Source organism: Nannospalax galili, unplaced genomic scaffold (genome assembly GCF_000622305.1).
Source record: "Nannospalax galili isolate Female #2095 unplaced genomic scaffold, S.galili_v1.0 scaffold1250, whole genome shotgun sequence".
Classification (NCBI taxonomy): Eukaryota; Metazoa; Chordata; class Mammalia; order Rodentia; family Spalacidae; genus Nannospalax; species Nannospalax galili.
In genome coordinates this window covers 1,469,168-1,488,385 of record NW_008328704.1, presented here as the reverse complement: position 1 = coordinate 1,488,385, position 19,218 = coordinate 1,469,168, and the positions used below count along the sequence as shown (strand labels likewise).

Here is a 19,218-nt window from a genome sequence, read left to right as displayed (position 1 = left end):
TAGTGCATGCTCAGCAAGCATTCTACAACTCTATCCCTAGCCCCTCTCACTAAATTTTTGGAGAGACTATAATTATTTTTCATCATAAATATTCATATTAAAACAGTGGGTTTATCATATTTTAAATAAATGAATAAAAATACATTAGAATTTTTCTCTTATCAGAATTAAATATTTCCTCTGCTCCTGCTCTCACTCTTTTGGTAACCCAGGCTGGCCTTGAACTTGTGATCCTCCTGCCTGGTTCTCATTCTGATAAGGTATACATCAGTAGACACAAGCTCTTTGGATCTTCAGATGTTTAAGGACTGGAAAGGGATCCTGAGATCAGGCAGGTGTGAGCACTGCAGGCTTAGGACTATTAGCATAGAAACAACTCTAAATAAGCAGGAAACCAGGGCCATCTCCATATGTTTGTAAAAATTGTGTGTGTGTGTGTGTGTGTGTGTGTGTGTGTGTGTGTGAGAGAGAGAGAGAGAGAGAGAGAGAGAGAGAGAGAGAGAGAGAGAGAGAGAGAGAGAGAGAGAGAGAGAGAGAGAGAGAGAGAGAGAGAGAGAGAGAGAGAGAGAGAGAGAGAGAGAGAGAGAGAGAGAGAGAGAGAGAGAGAGAGAGAGAGAGAGAGAGAGAGAGAGAGAGAGAGAGAGAGAGAGAGAGAGAGAGAGAGAGAGAGAGAGAGAGAGAGAGAGAGAGAGAGAGAGAGAGAGAGAGAGAGAGAGAGAGAGAGAGAGAGAGAGAGAGAGAGAGAGAGAGAGAGAGAGAGAGAGAGAGAGAGAGAGAGAGAGAAATTACAATGTGGGTGAAAACTGTAATGTGTTGTCCTTTGCCCCTGCCCTCTTTCTTCCCCTGCCCTGCACTCAGTAGGGCTGTAGGTTTAACACAGAACTCAGTGTTCTCTACAGGGTCCCATGTGCACAGTCTCCTGGTAGAAGCACAGCCCAGGCCTTTTCTGACAGCCTGAGCTGCACAAGAGCAGAGGAGAGTTGGGGAGAATGGCAGATGCTGCACACACAAGTGGGAGAGAGAAAAGCGGCCGCTGTGCAGGGACGTGGTAGGGAGCAGTGCTCGTGGGCTTGGGAGCCTGTTGGGGTGCATCATCACTTCCTTGCTTTGGTTAGGCGCAGATAAACCCGAGGCCTGGCTGTATCTTTGTGACTTTGCCTTGTGAAAGAAGCTGCTCCCTGCAGAGCATCCCAGCGGAGGAGCTGCGTGCATACTAAGCTTTCTCTTACTGTTGCTTCCACAGATCCTTTGTCTATGGGTCCTCAGAAAGCTCTGGAAACCATTGGTGCGAACTTACAGAAGCAGTATGAGAACTGGCAGCCAAGGGTAAGCTCGAGTACTTCCCCTTTTCAGTACTTCACCCGCTAGCCTGTGGTGCGTGCCCACTCTTTCCATCCACAGCTCACAGGGTGTTGGGAGCCATGCTTCTGGGAGGCTATTGATTGCTGTAATTTCCCCCAGAAAACTTTTAGGAAAGAAAAACTGTCCTTCATGTTACTCTTAAATCATGGTTTTTATTTTGCACAGAAAATGAATTTTCAGTAACGAGTCTACAGTATCAGCTAGGGAGAGCTGTCCGTCCGTCTTTCTTTCCTTCAGTTTTCAGACAGGGGAGAAAAAAGTACCTAGTGTTCAAAGGGTGGTACCTCTTATGCACTTGGCCTCTGATTTAGGAGGTAAGAATCCTTCCAGGGAGCCAGCTACCAATAAATGTGTTTTGTTGCTTATCTCTTACAGTTCGTACTTTTACTGAAAAGTGCCTAGAATTTAACTCTGTCACATTGCCCATAAGATCTTAGCTATCTGTCAACAGCTGGGAGACCTGTTTCCTTCATCCTTTCTCATAACCGTTTTGAAGATTTAATAAATTGAATAGGAAATTAGAAACTTGGGGTGTTGATGGAAGTGCATTTATAGTCCGCTTGTGTGAGGTGTGGCACTTGGAACCGTCTACAGGTGTGTTAGTCAGCAGGTGAGGTGGGTGGGGGAGGCCTTAGCTGGGTGCTTACAGTGTGGTTTTGACTCCTGTCTTTTGGCTGTAAGTGTAATGGGAAGGAAAAAAAAGTTTTAGAACTGAGCTGCTTAACCTTTGCCTGCTCAAGAGGCTGATTTATAAATTGTTTATCCACAGATCTCAATTCAGGGGCCTCTTGTACATTCTTTACATTCTTCAAGATTGTCAGAAATAAACTTGTTCTACCTTTAGCAATGCCTGTAGGTAATTTCCGCAGTGGCCCCTGGCAGATGACTAATTGCTGGGAAGGTCCCCGGGGCTCTGCTTTGCAGTTGGGCCTTTGTTCTTTAGAAGGCAGGTTCTCAGGGCTTGTTTTGATATGCACCTAAAGGATTGCTTTTTGTCTCTCAAATCTGTTTTTCTTTGATGGTTCATATAAAAATTCTGGAGACTGTAGTATATTTGGCAGTTGGGTGCGTATTGGAGAGAGAGTTTGATGTTATTTTCCTTTAAAAGTAGTTGAGATGCCAGAGTCCCGTGAAAGAATAGCTCCTTTGACGACTTTGAAGGTGTCCTGTGTGTCAGAAGGTGGGCAGGCATTGAAGGGAGCGTGGAGCAGTGTGATTGTGCTGCCTTCCGCACTGTGTGTTGGAACAGTGCCCTTCCGACTGGGCTGCCCCTGCCTTTCCTGGGTTGGCTTCATGCTCTGCTTATTTGGTTTAGGTGGAACAGCATGACCACAATACTCAGAGCTTCCAGTTGTGAGCTCAGAGAGCTATCAGATCAGTTCAGGTTTTCCCAAGGCTGTTCTTAGAGTGAGCTCTGCTGTTCTAATGATTATTTTCTTCTTTCAGGTTATGTATGTTTACGATTTCAGGATATTCGTGTTTCATTTTTGTGTGTTTTACTGCCATCTTTATTGTTGTGGCTTGGCAGGTGTCGTACTGGCTAAGAGTGAAAACTTTTAAAGTAGGATCTGTTGCTTTTAAGAATTTCTGTCTGAGAGCAAATCTGTTCCATGGATTGTGACATAAGGCAGGCCATACTTACATGCAGGTGAGTGAGCCTGGACACAAGGACAGCAGTATGAAGCAAATGCAGGATGAGATGGGGGAGTGGGGCTGGCACAGTGGGCACAGTCCTCAGGGAAACTCTAGTCTTGGAAGTCCATTAACATCAGCAGATTTCAGGAGTGGATCTGTAGGCTCAGATCTTGTTTTCCTGAACAAAAGAGTTTGGTAGATGGAGGTGGTTTTAAGGCTACAGGATGTTCAGGAAAATATGTCAGCGTAGCAGCCCAGGTGGGATTCCATCTGGGTTGGTTCATAGACTAGAATTTGGAGTAAAGTGTTAGCTGCAGCTTAGCAGGAAGCTGTGCGTGCAGACTGCAGGGTCTTTTCCTACATTCAGAAAACTAGACCACAGCTAGGAACACTGAATATTTTCTTTTCGAATGCCATTCATTTTTAAATGTGCTAAAAATGTCTCAGAATTTCCTGAAGGAAGTCATTAGTGGGACTCCTTCATTGAAGAAGAAGAAAAAAAGCCCAAGTTACCGGTGTCGCAGGTTATCTCTGACTGGATGGAGCACACTGACTGCAGGGCCTTTGCTGTAAGCCCCTGTACTAATAGTCCAGGCCCTGGTGTGCATGCTGGGCTTCTCTGCCCTGTTGCCTTCATGTGGGCTGAGGCTAGAGCAAAGAGGCCTGGCTTCGACGCAGAACCACTCCATGGGTGCAGACATCATGCTGCGGGTGTTAAGTTTGCACAGAATGTGCGGCAATTATAGACTCAGATGTGTGGTGCAAGGTGCCTGGCCCCTGACTGTAAATCAGGTCTTTGAAGCATCACCGAGTCAAACACGTACCACTCTATTGCCCCCTCCAGAGCTCTTGTGTTTCTGCTGTAGTAAAGAGAGGTTGATGTGCCTCTGCAACCAAACAATGGGGATGTTATTAAATTTCCTAGACTTTTAATGGAAAGACCCAGAGATGCGGTTTTCTCTCTCTGTATCTGCTTTATTGCAATACTCACAAAGGTTGGGTAATTTGCAGTGAGGTCGTTTCATTCATGTTTACTGAAATCAGATCCGCCTCTGCGGTGGTGTGGTGAGAACAGAGTGTGGAGGAGCAGGAAACTGACCGTGACCCACAGAGCTAAGGGACCATGGCACACCGCTCATTGGCACACCACTCGCTTGCCAGCTTCAAAGCTCACTCTTCTTGCTTGCTTTTCTAGCCGTGACAGTTCAGATTAGATGCTTTTGATAAAGGTGATTTTGGTTGAGGGAGGAATTTAGATAAACCACAATGATTCTATTTATTTCTGAAGGCTGCCAGGTTCTATATAGGGCTGTATTTCCTTGGCTGGTTGATTGAGTCCTTTTCTAAACAATTTACCAGTTTTCTGCTAGTGAAATATTTGCTCTGGTTAAATTTAAGGCTTTACCTTATTACCTTTAGGGCCATCAATTTTTGTTCTGTAGAAGAGTGAAGGGAAAACGCCAGCCGCTGCTTCAGCTGGACAATCTGCAGTAAAAGCTCCTTGTTTCATGATGAGCCTCAAGTGGAAGCTTTATTGGGAGCCAGGAGCACAGCCTTCTAACTCTGGGAATACACAGTGCAGAACTAACCCTTCTAGGAATCTGCCTAGCAGATTGGGGTACTGGCAGTTTATCACAAGATGCAAATTAGGAGCTGACGCAGCCAGCAGGATGAGCCCACTTGCCAGGTCTTCTTTCCCCAGAGCCAGGAGTGGAAGGGCCCACGTCTCTTCTGGGGTGGATTCCAGCTCCTTTTGTGTCTCACGGATAAGTTCTGTGGGCATCATTACCGTTTACTATGGACGGTGAGTCACTTTGAGGCAGCTGATGCTGTTGGCAGGGAGCTGAGGTGACCACTCCCTGGGTCCATTTGACAGTGTGTGTGTCGGCAAAGGGGAGAACAGGCCTCTGATGGAGCACTTTGCTGTGGGAGCCCCTTCTCATCTTGACCAGCAGGAGCACGGAGGCCTCAGTCCTGTGCAGTAGCTGTGGGCTGTCCAGGGAGCTGAAAGGCCATTAGGGGCTACACATGGCTATGTGCTGTGGGCTGCTCTGAGCAGGTTTTAGGCCTTAGCTCCCTTCAGTCTCTTGAGTCTGTCATAGTGGATGTGTGGTCAATGAGTGAACTCATCTTTTCCTATTAAATGAACCTGTTTTTATAGAGCTTCCTGAGTTCTATTGGATGGTTGGAGATACTCTTTCTTTCTCTTTTGGACATTTGTAGCCCTGTCCTCTGGTGTTTAGGTGCAGCTGTTACTTTGAGAGCACAGTGTTTATATGTATTTCCATGTTTATGGGTTGCTATTAGAGCTCCTGGGATCTGGGCTTTTGTGCTTCCTCCCAGAAGTGGGTTGGATGCCGGTTGTTGGGAGACTTGAGGGGTCAAGCATGGAAGCCTGCCCAGTGAACCAAGAGTGCCAGGCTTGGAAGAAGCTCTTCTCACAATGCTGTATTCTCAGAACCCCTAGGATGGGCTTATAGATGCCCTTTTCTTGGACTGATCGTTGTTCTGTGGTCCATAGGCCCTAGATGCCTCCTCCTTTTCTGAGGAAGACTAGGGACAGAGTGGTACGTATTGGTATTAGTAGCTCTCCTGGCCCTGCTTGGGTTCTGGATGGAATTTATACTGCGATGTGCTAGACACTGGTAAGTGCCAGTCAGTGTGCTCTGCCTTTGCATGGGGTCTTCAGAGTGGGTAATCTGGGAAGGAGCTAAGGTACCCTAAAGACTGGGAGGTACTCAAAATTATTCCAGAGTAGACTGATAAAGGACCGTCACTGTGCAGGGACTCCAGCTTGTGTTAGTCACATTTTGATATTAGTTCCGAACTAACAGGTGCCACTGAGCTGGAACACAGTCCTGTTACTGCATTGTTCTTGTTCCTTGGCATGCTGCTGGGATGCTGTTATAGTAATGTCCTCCTGGTCTGGCAGTTCCCCTGCTAGCCAGCCCTCCCTCCTCTGTCCTTCACAACCTGGCTTTCCTTCTCTGTGGGGGCTGAAGGTTGGGCTCTGTCCACTTGCTTCTGTTTTTGTGACAAACTGCAAATGAGGACTCTTAGCTAAAGGCAGAACTGTAACTTCTGGCTCACTGATGTGGTTCAGGATCCTGTGTGGAGTGCTTTGCCTCCTGTCCTCATTAAATTTTCATGCTGGTGTAGACACATCTTCTGGCTGTCTTGGGATAAACTGAGTGACAGTTTTCTGTAGCTGCTTCCTGCCCAGATGTTAGGAATTGTGCCTGTGACAAACATTTTGCTTGTATTTTTGCTCTGGCCTTAATCGTGCTCTATCCTGCATCTTCCCTCCTCGTCTCTTCTAGCGTGACAGCATCTCCATGTTCTTGTGTTCAGGGAGAATTCTGATTTATGCTCTTCAGCTGAAAGACTTCTTAGTCAGTGCTGCCCACACACTTCCTGTCTTGCCCTGTCCCCAAAGGCCACAGTGTTGTAAACAGCTTTCTGGATGTGGAGTTTAGATCTAGAAAACCAGTTTATACCAAGTGCACAAGCCCCACTTGCCGTTGTAGTTCACAGGAGAGCACAGGTGTCGCCATCACTGCTACTGCTCGGGACAACATGGTGTCGTGACTGATAAGTTCTTGTAAAAGCTTTCCAACCCTTTTGGAAGAAGGAGGACTGGAGAAGAACCATTCTATACCCACTGGGAGGGCGCACAGTGCTCTGCACGCTGAGAGCCCTGGGGACTTCAATCCTGTGAAGCAGGCTGGGAGTGGCGTAGATCCCTATGTCGAGGCTTCTCTTGGAAGGGCTCACATGAGTCCATTAGAATCCCAGCTGTACTGCTGGAATGGATGGACTCCAGCTGTCTGCCACTGCTCAGGAGGAAGTGGAGCCCTTGCCCTTGCCCTCACATGCCCACACCATATAAGGTTGTGAGGCTTCACCCTTCGCCTTCTGCAGGCACCGTCCTTCCCACTTCGCACTGGTGCAGAGGGCTCAGATAGCTCAGTAGCTCCGGGGAAGAGCGCAGACCTGTCAGCTTTTGGCTTTGCGGAGCCTGGAAATGTAACATTGAATTTTTTACCATTTGGAAATGTAAGTAGAAGGGCTGATGGGGAGAGAGGAACACCAGCACTTTGTAGCCAGGGGCCACGGTGCCCAGCGGATCCCCATTGCTCAGCCCTCCTTCCCTGGCCTCTGAGATGGTGGTGGCTATGCCCACCAGGAGACACCACTGCCACCCCCAAACTTTCTGCAGCACAGGCTTCCTGTTTGCCCACCCTTCCCCATCGTGTGTTCTGTTTCCTTTCTTCATTGTTGTCTGGGGAGCAGAAACCTTCCCCTTCTCTGCTACTTGAGGCATATTAATTATTTCTAGGGTGAAGTAGGGCTTGGTTCTGTCTCTGCCAAGCTCTCAAGGAGTGTCTCCTCCCTCTGCTCCTATTAGTAAGAGAGCTGTTCTGTCTGCATATTTCAACAAACCCTAATGCTGGAGTCCACCCAGCCCTCTGGCATTGACTTATTTCACACTGGGGTAGACCATGGAGATGAATTGAGGCCATGGTCTGGAGTGATAGGACTGTGGTTCTGAAGAAGAGCTGCCAGGGTGTGGCTGGAGGGGACAGCAGGCAGGAAGCAGAAGGCATGGAAAGCAGAGTTCAGGGTGCTGCTGGGAATCCCCGTATGTTTACTGCACACCACCATGAAAAGCTGATGTGGGGAGATGGACAGTGGATCAGAGGGGACAGTTATGTAAAGATTTTTTGTGGTGCTTAGCTTCATTTTACATGGGACCTATGTGCCACAGAGGTGTCCACCAAGCACTTGGATATCTCCCTGCATCATAGAAGACATTGGAGACATTTTTAAGGATTGAAGTAAAATTTTTATAATATAAAATCTACATTTACTTCTTTAGTTTTTTATTTTGGTGTGTGTCTGTTTGTGGGAGCGCATGTTTGTGCATGTGTGTGGAGGCTAGAGGTCGATGTCAGGTGTCTTCCTTGGTCACTCTGTATTTCTTTTGAAGCAGGATTTCTTCCCTGAACATGGAGCTTGCTGTTTTGGGATGCTTCATAGTCCCCTGGGACTTAGTCGACCTTGGAGGGCAAGGAGGGCAAAAACTGTCCTTTAAGTCCCTCTGACCAGATTAGTTTTAACAGCCTCGAAGTATGGCTGTTAGACATCAAAGAAGGTTAGTTCCACCAGTCTGGTACTTTTAATTACCATGTAATATGTAGATAGAGCTTGGTTAAAACCAAACATTCCTTTTTGAAAAAAAATTTTTTTATTATTTCTATTTTATGTGTACGGGTGTTTTGCCTGCGTGTATGTGAGTGCACCCATGTCATGCAATGCCATGGACGTCAGAAGAGGGCTTCAGATTCCCCTGGAACTGGAGTTAAGAATGGTTCATAGCCACCATGTGGGTGCTGGGAATTGAACCCGGGTCCTCTGCAAGAACAGTCAGTGCTCTTAACTGCTGAGCCATCTCTCCAGCCCCCCCAAACATTCTTTTTCTCCTCTTTGTAGACTGAACACTGGTTCAAGTCCATCTCGTGGGGTCTCCATGGCCTTCCTGAACAATAGGACAGGTGACTCACCACAGTTGCAAGACATTTGAGAGATGTTCCATAGTCCCCTGGAACTTAGTCGACCTTGGAGGGCAAGGGGCAAACACTGTCCTTTAAGTCCCTCTGATCAGATTAGTATAGGCCTCAAAGTCTGGCTATTAAACACCCAAGAAGGTTAGTTACACCAGTCTGGTACTTTTCATTACCATGTGCTATGTAGATAGAGCTTGGGCAAAACCCAAACATTTTAAAATAAACCTTTATGAGACATCCTTAAACTAGTTGACTAAGCTATGACCTTAGAAATTTTAAGATCTTTTTCTCATGCTTGATAAATCATAACAAACCTACATAGGCCTCCATCACTTGCTTAGGCTTTCTCATTTTTAACAGAATACCTCCATTCCTGTATCCTTATAACATCTTTTACCTTACCATTCTCTTTTTTAATAACCATGAGAAATAATAACATTAACAAATAAACTTTCCATCTGTTGTGAGAATTCTCTTCCTGGGGATGCTGAGCAACGTTTATCCCTTTCTAAGGTTGTAGTGTCAAACCAGTATTTGATTAATTAAAGTTCACCCTAGGGAATCAATGAGTTTACTTACAGAGATGGCTGAGGGGTCACTGAGGTGTATGAGTGACCTGGGTGTACTTACACTGTAAAGTCTTTTCCCAGCATGGTTCTCTTCCCAGCCTTCCCCAGATTATATATTTCAGCACTCCCCAAGTCCAGGAGCCCATGTGTGATTATGGCAAAATTATCTACAGTTGGCTTGGAAGAGTTGTTGGATACTCAGGTGAGGGTTTTCTTTTAAAAAATTATTAGTAGGGGTTGGAGAGATGGCTCAGCAGTTAAGAACACTGGTTGTTCCTGCAGAAGACCACCACATGACACCTAACAACTGTCTGTAACTCCAGTTCCAGGGGATCCGACAGCCTCTCCTGTCCTCTGAGGGCATTGCACGACACGGGTGCATTTACCTACATTCAGGTGATACACGCATATACATAAAGTAAAAATAATAAGTATTTTTAAAAAATTATCAGTAATATGCCATTTAAAGTCCTTTGCCCATTTTTTTCCTAGTTGTGTTATTCTTATTGCTGATTTGAAAGAGTTCTTAATGGGAATTTTTAAGCTGAGGCTTTAATTTAGCTGAGGCGAAAGACTGAAGTACATGTGTGGTGTTAGAGACCGCTTTCCCCAGCAGGAAAGCGGGGGTTGGCCTTTTCTTTCTTTCTCGCCTTGGTCCCTCACACAGTTGGCTCACTATGGGTCAGTTCTACAGGAGTGTTCTGCCTAGATGACCTGGTTTAAATGAAGCCGTGGAGATTACACATGACTGGGATGAAGGCAGTTTCTCTTTTAAAGGACAGCCTGTGTGGCCCTGTCCTTACCCGAATGTCTGGTTGTTCTCACACATGAAGAAGGCCTTAAACTATGTCTGTCTTTTTGTAGATGTGTTAGTTACAAGGTCTATTTTGTAAACATGGATCCTAGACTAGTTCAGTACTACCCAAGGAGGGAACATAGATGAGAAAGAGAAATAATTGAAGATCAAGAAAACCCCTGAGGGAATTGCAAAATGTTGCAAATGAATTGGAAAACCTTGAGACACATAACTTTCTGAGAACATAGGAATGACACTAATGACTTCAGAAAGAGGTAGAATCAAAATATGTAGGAAAAAAACGGAACAGCCACCATGTAAAACAGTGACGTGAACCTTCCAGGGCAGACACAGAGTTACCATGAGAGAAATAAAAATGAATCAATTACAAGAAGGAGTGATAATGTCAACGGCGTATTCTATTTCTCTTTCCCAAAGACTTCAAACTTGGAAGAGCAGAAGCTTTACATGTGTGAGGGCATGACAGATGCCACACCATTACACGTCTCCCTGCAGCACACGGATGCCACCCCACACACTTCCACCTGCAGCACACAGATGCCACCCCACTCACTTCCACCTGCAGCACACAGATGCCACCCCACACACTTCCACCTGCAGCACACAGGCAGACGCCACCCATAACACTTGTCCCACAGGGTGCCCCAGTTGACATGAGACCGGGAAGTTTAGGCAGCAGCATGGGCTTCTGGCCTGCAGAGAGGCAGTTAGGGACAGTGTGGAGTGCCATAATGTGTTAAACAAGGCTGTAAACACCTCCTTTAGGTCTTCCCAGAGTCCCACCTGCAGCACACAGATGCCACCCCACACACTTCCACCTGCAGCACACAGATGCCACCCCACACACTTCCACCTGCAGCACACAGATGCCACCCCACACACTTCCACCTGCAGCACACAGATGCCACCCCACACACTTCCACCTGCAGCACACAGATGCCACCCCACACACTTCCACCTGCAGCACACAGATGCCACCCCACACACTTCCACCTGCAGCCCACAGATGCCACCCCACACACTTCCACCTGCAGCACACAGATGCCACACCATTACACGTCTCCCTGCAGCACACAGATGCCACCCCACACACTTCCACCTGCAGCACACAGATGCCACCCCACACACTTCCACCTGCAGCGCACAGATGCCACCCCACACACTTCCACCTGCAGCACACAGGCAGACGCCACCCATAACACTTGTCCCACAGGGTGCCCCAGTTGACATGAGACCGGGAAGTTTAGGCAGCAGCATGGGCTTCTGGCCTGCAGAGAGGCAGTTAGGGACAGTGTGGAGCGCCATAATGTGTTAAACAAGGCTGTAAACACCTCCTTTAGGTCTTCCCAGAGTCCCCTTGACCCCTCCATCACCACCTCCTGCTTCCACCTCCTGCTTTCTTTTTCTGCCCCTGAACATTTTATGCCCCTGTAGATGAATAATTTCTTGGAGTGCCAAGAGTAGCTGTGGATGGTGGCACTTGGTGGAGCAAAAGGCCCATGTCGCTCCCTGCCTTGGAGGCTAAGTCCCGTCACCAGTGCTGGGAGCTGGGTGGTGCTCAGATGGAGCTGGTGGAGCCCTAGAGTGCCCCTTGCTCCTGGCAAGCCCCAGCTCATAGTTTACTCTTCACCCTCACGAGTCCCAGTTTCATCCTGGGCTGAGAAGAGCTGGGCAGCCTCTTCTCATCTCCTTCAGTGAGGCTCAGGCTTTCTCCTCAGAAGCCCTGCGCTTGGCTCCCTGGCAGAGGCTGTGCTCCTTGAAAGGCACCTTCCTCTGCCCAGATATTTTCCTTTTTTTATAGTCTGTTATTTTTTTATTTTATATGTCTGAGTGTATTGCCTGCATATTATGCAATACCTGCGGAGAAGAGGGCATCAGATCACCTGGAACTGGAGTGACAGATGGTTGTTAGTCGCTATGTGAGTGCTAGGAATCAAACCTGGGTCCTCTGGAAGAGGAGTCAATAGTGCTCTTAACCGCTGAGCCATCCCTGCAGTCCCTGCCCTGCTATTTTATGAGGGGTTCAGAATGGTCTGGCAGCACGCCAAGTCACTGGTGGTTGTGGTTAGGTGCTCACGGAGTGCGCTGGTTCTCAAGCACAGGTTTGTTATTCTAAGTGTCGCTGAGCATCCTGTGGCATTGGTCCTGTGTTCATTCTGTCCTGTCTGGGATTCACAGCCCTGCACAGCAGGGAACAGTGATCCAGTCAGAACAAGGTCTGCCCTGTTTTCCTCTTGTTCTTCTCTGAGCCTCAGCTTTAGCACACCCTTCTAGAGCTACCGGCTTCTCTCAGCAGCTTGTAGATGCCGTTCGCACACCGTGAAATGCGGCCAGAGTGTTTAGTTTGAAGAGTTTTGACTTCTTTACTCAGCACTCGAAACAAGAACATTAGATCTGCTGGAACGTCTCCTGCGTGCCCAGTGATTGTAGGAATTGAACCCCAAGGCCCTGCACAGGTGAAGTTACCTCTGGGCCAGGCTCCCAGTCTGCCTGCTTCTTTCTAGACACCTGTCTTTCACGTGGCCTGTTTTGGCCTGTTTTCACCCTTCTGTGCTTGGCTTTTCTCTCAGCATGCACACACACACACCCTGGTCCAGCACTTCCTTCTCTCCCCTGCTGTGTGGATGAATCTGAATTCACCACTGTATTGAAGATATGGGTTTGAATCTATTCTACCTTTTGACTCTTAGGAATAAAGTTGTGGGAAAACCTTTGTGTGGGTGTGTGGCTTCATTTCTCTGTGCAATACCTGGCATGGATTTGCAGGTCATGGGTGGTCGTATGTTTTCATTTGTGCTTTGTAAGCTGCATGAAATTGATAGAATGAGGGAAATCATGTTTCCCTTTTGCAAAGCCAGGCACTGTAGAGGAACCTTATTTACAGCTTTCTCCCAGCTTCTGGAGATCTGAAAACATAAACACCAGTGGTACTTGCTGTCTTTGAATGAATTGTAGGTGATATATGGATGTTGTTTTCACCACAAATAGTACTCCTCACATGGGAAGTGAACGTGGGCTGTGTTCACACCTGTGCTCAGTATGGCCGCATCGTTCAGAAGAAAACCAAGTGAATTTCTTTTACCTCTTACCAGACTTGGGAATGAGCAGTGAACAGCAGTGTCTTTAGCTTCTGTTCTATTGCTGCAGAGAGACACCTGCAGCCACCTGTCTTGTCCCACCCCACCCCGCCCTGTCCTGCCCCACCCCGCCCCGCCCCGCCCAATTGGACGCTTCTGTGTTCTGTGCTCAGCGCTGTTTGGAATTTCACTTGGGTCCCTGGGGTTCTCTGGTTTCCAGAGGTCTGGATAGAATTCCCTAGTGATAGCAGAGGAAAGTGCTCTGTCGATGCTGAGGAACTGCCTTCATCATAGCCAAGGGACTGCTTCCTGCCTTCCTAGTGGTGAACAGCAAGAAACACCAGCTGCTTTGAATGCCTTGCATAGCACATTCGTGGTCCGTTCATACCCCATTCAGTACAAACCAAGAAGAGTTATGCCAATATTGAGTTTCCCTCTCCAGGTGCTGGAGCGCTCCCCACCCCCTTCTCCCTCCTCCTTCCCCCTCCCCTCACCATCTTTTTCTTCTCCCTTCTTTCTCCTCTTCTTCCTTCCCTTTCCTGTTCTCCTCCTCCTTGCCTGTGCCTCCTCTCTTTTCTACTTTGGCCCTTTCAGAAGCAACTATTAGGATTCAGAACCATGGAGCTTGGTGACGGGACTGCAGGCTGGTGAGGAGTGAGGACGTGCATTGGATGCTGTCTGAACTAGACTGTGGGATGTTTATTGTCACATGGGCTTTTGCTGCGAGTGCCTAAGGTAAATCTGTAGCATTAATTTCAGGGGAACCTGGAAGTCTTCTGATAAGGTAGAATGTGCGTTTATAAATTTTAAGCCTAGAATAGTGACAGTTTTAATCAGCATTACTTCTTAACAGAATCAGAGACGTTTGTTTTTTCCTGAGTCGTCAGGCGTGTGTTTCCCCCTCTGTCTTCGTCTCTCTCATTTCTCCCTTCTTCTGTCAGTTGCAGTGTTTGGAGGAAAGCCTCTGAATTCGTGCCCATTGCTGCTGCTGCTGAGGGTAGGCCTGCCTGCCTTCCACCTGCTCTCAGCCAGCTGCACTTCATACCAGTCCTCAGTGCTAGCTGCTGGCTGCTGCACAGCAGAGACAGCTATTTCTGCAGGAACCATAGACTCTGGAGAACTGTCTAGGATAATGGACATGTTACTTGCTCAGTACCCTCTGATGGTTAACCATTATTGTCAACTGGCCTGGATTTATTTTATTTTAAAAAATATGTCATTTTTGAGCTGGGTGTGGTGGCATACACCCTTAATCTCAGGATCTCAACACTGGGGAGGCAGAGGCAGAGGCAGGCAGATCTCTGAGATTAAGCCCAAGGACATCCTGGTCTCTCTAGCGAGTTCCAAGCCAGCTGTGGCTATAGGGAGATCCTGTCTTAAAAAGACCAAAAAAAAAAAAAAAATTGTTTTTAATGATGTATGTGTGTCTGTGTGTGGGTATTTGCATATGAGTACAGGTGCCCTCAGAGACCAAAAGAGGGCATCAGCTCTCCTGGAGATGGACGTTAGGTGGTAGTGAGCTGCTAGATGTGGGTACTGGGACCAAACTCCTCTGAGCATCATCTCTTCAGCCCCTGGATTAAATTTAGGTGCACCATGGAAATACACTTGTGGATGTGTCTATGAGGTTGTTTCTGGATTGGGTTAACCGAGGAGGTAAGACCCACCTGAATGTGGTGGCTCCGTCCCACAGGCTGGGGTCCTGAGTGTGGTGGCTCCGCCCCACAGGCTGGGGTCCTGAATGGAGTAAAAAGCGAGAAAGGAGTGAGCTGAGCAGCAGCATTCTTGTCTCTGCTCCCCGACTGTGGACACTATAACCAGCCGCCTCATGCTGCTGCCTTGCCGTGCCCTCCGTGATGGACTGCACCCCAACCGTGACCCGGAACCCATCTTCATCGGGCAGTTCCGTCAGACATACTGTCACAGCCGTGAGAAAAGGAGCTAGTGCACGGTGGAAGCCGTACCATATCCCCCGTCTCTGTTGCCACCCTGTTGTTGTTGCCGTGAGGAGGGAGGACACGCGCCTGATCTCCTGTGGTCTCGTGACTCCCGTGAGAAGAGCTGTCTCTCCTGTGTCTTTCAGCATGAAATATTAAAACTCTTGCCATTTGGCATTACCTAAAAAGTTACTTTCCTTCGAAGTTGGTTGTGGAAATAACCAATTGCTCTCTCTTCCTTTGTGCTGGGAGTTTAGGAAGACTGTTCCACCCTGTCTAGCCTGCTGGAGATAGAGAGGGTGAGTCGGCGAAGGCTGTGTTGTGGGAGCACATTGGTGTAAACCAGGTGCCTTAAGTGGCCGTAGCCATAGCCGTGCTGGAAACTCAGAAGGGGCAGGGGGTGGACTCCTGCCACGTGGGTCAACATAGCAAAACATTGCTGATTCAATATTTGGCACTGGCTAACTGCTGTGGATTTAAGTAAGAGCAACTTCCTGCACATGGGGCACAGAGATAGTCATTTATCTAATCCCTTGTTCACAAAGGTCTGCTAGGATTAGGGTTTGTTTCTGCCTCTGGGAGTGAAAACAGATGTGGCCCCGCCATGGACCCACCAGACAGTAGACTCAGCAGAACCACCAGGTATCATGGAGGACAGCCTGAGAGCAGTGCTTCAGAACGAGAGGCAGTCACTCGGTGACCAGAAATCACACAGAGTTATTGTCATGTCCCATCAAACACCTGATGGGAAGTACCTTGGCTCTGGGTAGGCTGTAGGCTCTGCCAGCCACACTTGCATTTGTGCATGCCACAGAGTAGGGGTGGTAGGTGCCATTTGCTGTGTGCCACTTCTATGATTTACAGCACTGATTTCCCAACTCAGGAAGGGACATGCTACCAGCTCCACAGCCCAGTGCTTTGCAGACCCCACAGATCCCTCTCTAAGTACCTGTTGGTCTTCCGCACACTGCCCTTTTCCTCCCTAGGCCACAGCAAGATAGAAGAGCTGCTGGTGTTGGTGGGGCAGAAGGGGAACCATGCTGTCTGTGCTGGGAGGAAAAGTTTCCGGACAGTCACATGGCTGGGGTGGCAGCAGGGCACTTGGTGAGGGTGAGGAACAGGTGGCCACAGGGCTCCCTTTGTACCACAGCCTCCTTGGGTAGGAATTGGTGCTCGAGCACATGGTAAAGGAAGACAGGGTTGACAGGGCCACCCTCCACTGACACAGTGCACACACCTAGGGACTGCCTGAACCCGGTAGTCTGTAGTTGAGTTGCTGATCTTCCCATGTTGAAGGTGCTGTCTGAAAGTCTTCTGCCTAACTGGTTTCGAGTCAGGCACTAGCTTCTCTGTGTGGCCTGTGTTCTTCCTACCCATGACCTTTTGACAGCTCAGTCTCTTGGGCCCAGGTACACATTTCTGACAGGTGAGGGGATTTTCATATTCTCTCAGGGACAGGTGCAGAGGCCCCTTCATTGACTTTATGCCAGTTGCCATTTGGGTACCAGGTCTCAGAGGTGATGTGGAAGGTGCTGGTGAAATGGCTGTGGTTGTGACCGCAGTGCTTCATTTCTACAGTCACTGTAATGGTGAGCATCTCAAGGATATGCCATTGGCCAACAACAAAAATGTGAGCAGAGTGACCTTCAGACTTAGTCTGGAGCCATGGGAGAGTTGGTGCCCACATGTGTCTTGGAAGACTCACGGTGAAACATCTGATTTCAGTCAGGCCTCTGACCCTGCTCCCTCTTCAGTGCAGATTTTAGTCTGAGAAGCAGAACTGACCAAGGTACCACCACCTGTAATCCCTGTACTTCAGAGGTGGAGGCAGGAGGGTTAGGGGCTCAAAGCCAGCCTGAGCTGCAGGATAGTCTCAAACAGGCAAGCAAAATACCACATGGTACCCTAGGACACACGCCCCCCCAGCTGGCCCAGGAAGTGAGGGCCAGTATTCCTCAGCACAGTCCTCCCAGAGCACTGCTCTCTCTTCCTGCTCTCACAGGTGGGCCAAGGTGTCTTTGCCCCTCCCTCGGCTCAGCCTGCCCTTATTGTTGCCATTTGGAGCCTGAGTTTTACACCCATTCTGCTCCCCTGAGGGCTCCCATTTCTCCCAGCCTGTGTCTCACCTGCCCTCTAGGCTGGACCTCTGGGACCTTGCCCTGGCCGTCTCTTTCCTTCCCTCTGGCTCCACAGGGCCCTGGATCTGAAGCTCCTCTGGAGCTGCCTCCATGCTCCTCTTTGCAGGGCAGAGGCTCCCCGCTGCTTCTTGGTAATCAGATTTATGAGTGTGAGGTGGGGGGATACCTGCCAGGCATCTGAGAATGCTCTCTAACTATTGGTTTCTTCCCCCTTCCCTGACATGTCTATTTGTCTCTCTTGTCAATGGCTCCGAGTAAAGACTGAGCTCCAAGGGATGTGTGCAGTGGTTTAAATGGGTTCGGGCCCCTGAAAAGAAGCTGAAGAAATGACTGGCAAAGGGTTTGTTCGGAACTTTGGAGCTACTGTGAAGGGATGTTTGCAGGAACCCTTGAAAACACTGGGTAGGGCCAACTGAGGAAGCCAAGCCCCCCGGGGTTCCTATGCCTGCAGCTTTACCTCCCTTCCAGGCTCAGCCCTTGCCCAGAAAATTGCCTTCTGATGGTGGGATAGGAGCAGACCCTGGGGAAGAGGCTCAGCATGTTGTAGTTGTGGGTGTGACACACCTGGTGTCTGGAGGACCCTGGGGTGGAGGAAGGAGTGGTTTTCTTGCTTCATTTTTAACTGCAGGCTAATTGCAGAGTAGCTGCTCTAGCATTAAATAGCCTTGGCTGAGTCCCAGCAATTACTTCCATTTGTATGTTGGATCCATTGCCTCTTTTAAAATACAACCATTAGGAGGTTGACTTATTGTTCCTTTTTTAAAAGGGCTGATACCACAAAATAGGTTTTTGAGCAGATATTTAATAATTAAGGAATCTTTGAGCAGTTTCAGATGTGGAGGGAAAGTAACTCTGGATTTTCCTTCTGTAGTTGCTGTGCAGAAGTCCGTTCATGCTCACTGTATGAGGATGGGGCTTGGCCAGAGTCACAGGGGAAAATAATAGTGTAAATACAATTGAAGTTTGTTCACTCACATTGAGCTTTCCAGAAGCAACCATGAGCTGGGGAGATGGCTCAGTTGGTAAAGTGCCCGAGTTTAGACTCCAGCATCCACATGGAAAGCTGGGCACAATGGTGTATGTCTGAAACCCAGCACTGGGGGCACAGAGACAGGAGCGCATTGGCCAGCCAGTCCAACCAATCAGTGAGCCCCAGGTTCAGTGAGAGATGCTGTCTCAGAAAACTGAAGTGCAGAATGATCTAGAAGACATCTGAGATTGACCTCTGGCGTGTGGATACATGTATATGTGCTCGTACCCACAAACATGCACACCATACCACATACACATGAAATAAAGAAGATTTCCTGAAATGAGCCTTCCAGCGTGGTGAGTTGTGTTTCCAGAACAACAGGTTCCTGATTCTGCCGGGTTCACCATGCTGCTTGTGGACTCTATTTCTAGGGTCACCTCACTGTCTAAGATGGCTGCTATAGCTCCAACCATTGCAGATACATTTCATCTTATAGGAAGGAAGGAGACAGAACTCTTCGTTTTGAAGAATGTTTCTTTTTTTTTTTTTTAATTTTTACAAAAACTTTATTGAGAATTTCATATGTGCATATAAGGTGTTTTGATCAAATCAAATCCATGCCCACTTCCTCCCCTCCAACATTCCCCTCTCTGAAGAGGTAACCCTAAAATCTTTTAAGGATTAGATACAAGCTCCCAAATACTTTTGACATTTTTCCTTTGGAACAGAGTATGTTGCTAACAGGCCCAAGGACATTCTGACTTTTAGCCAAGAAACTGGCTACATTTCTATGGGGTCTTTTCACCCTAACTGCCCAGCCAATTCTGCCAGTAGGGAATAGGGACACTGATAGCTCTGGCTTCTTCTGTGCTGAACAGGGACGCAGGGTGAGACAACTGGAGTACCCTTCAGTGGGTCTATCTAAAAGACTCCCAAATTGCATAACTCGTCTCTAAGCGGAGAAGAAAGTCCTTGAATCATGAATGGGAGATGTGAAAGAGAAGTAAAGGCAAGAGTAATTAGCATTACAAGTTCTAGACAGGGAACTAGAAACAAGTCAGAACCGGGCAATTTTCAAATGTTCATATGAGAGTCCACTGGAGTTTCTTGGCAGGGCTTCCAAAAGCATCCCTCTGTTGGGTT

The 19,218-nt window shown here is 48.1% G+C and overlaps 1 protein-coding gene across 3 annotated transcripts in view; it reads left to right on the top strand.

Moving 5' to 3' along the window:
- Positions 1-19,218, top strand: part of Rptor (regulatory associated protein of MTOR complex 1) — a 356,907-nt gene that overhangs the window by 86,086 nt on the left and 251,603 nt on the right. For all 3 annotated transcript variants that reach the window (XM_008828814.2, XM_017797024.2, XM_017797022.1), the window contains exon 3: positions 1,244-1,326. In XM_008828814.2, the coding sequence (XP_008827036.1) occupies positions 1,244-1,326 (83 nt within the window). The remainder of the gene's footprint in view (positions 1-1,243; positions 1,327-19,218) is intronic.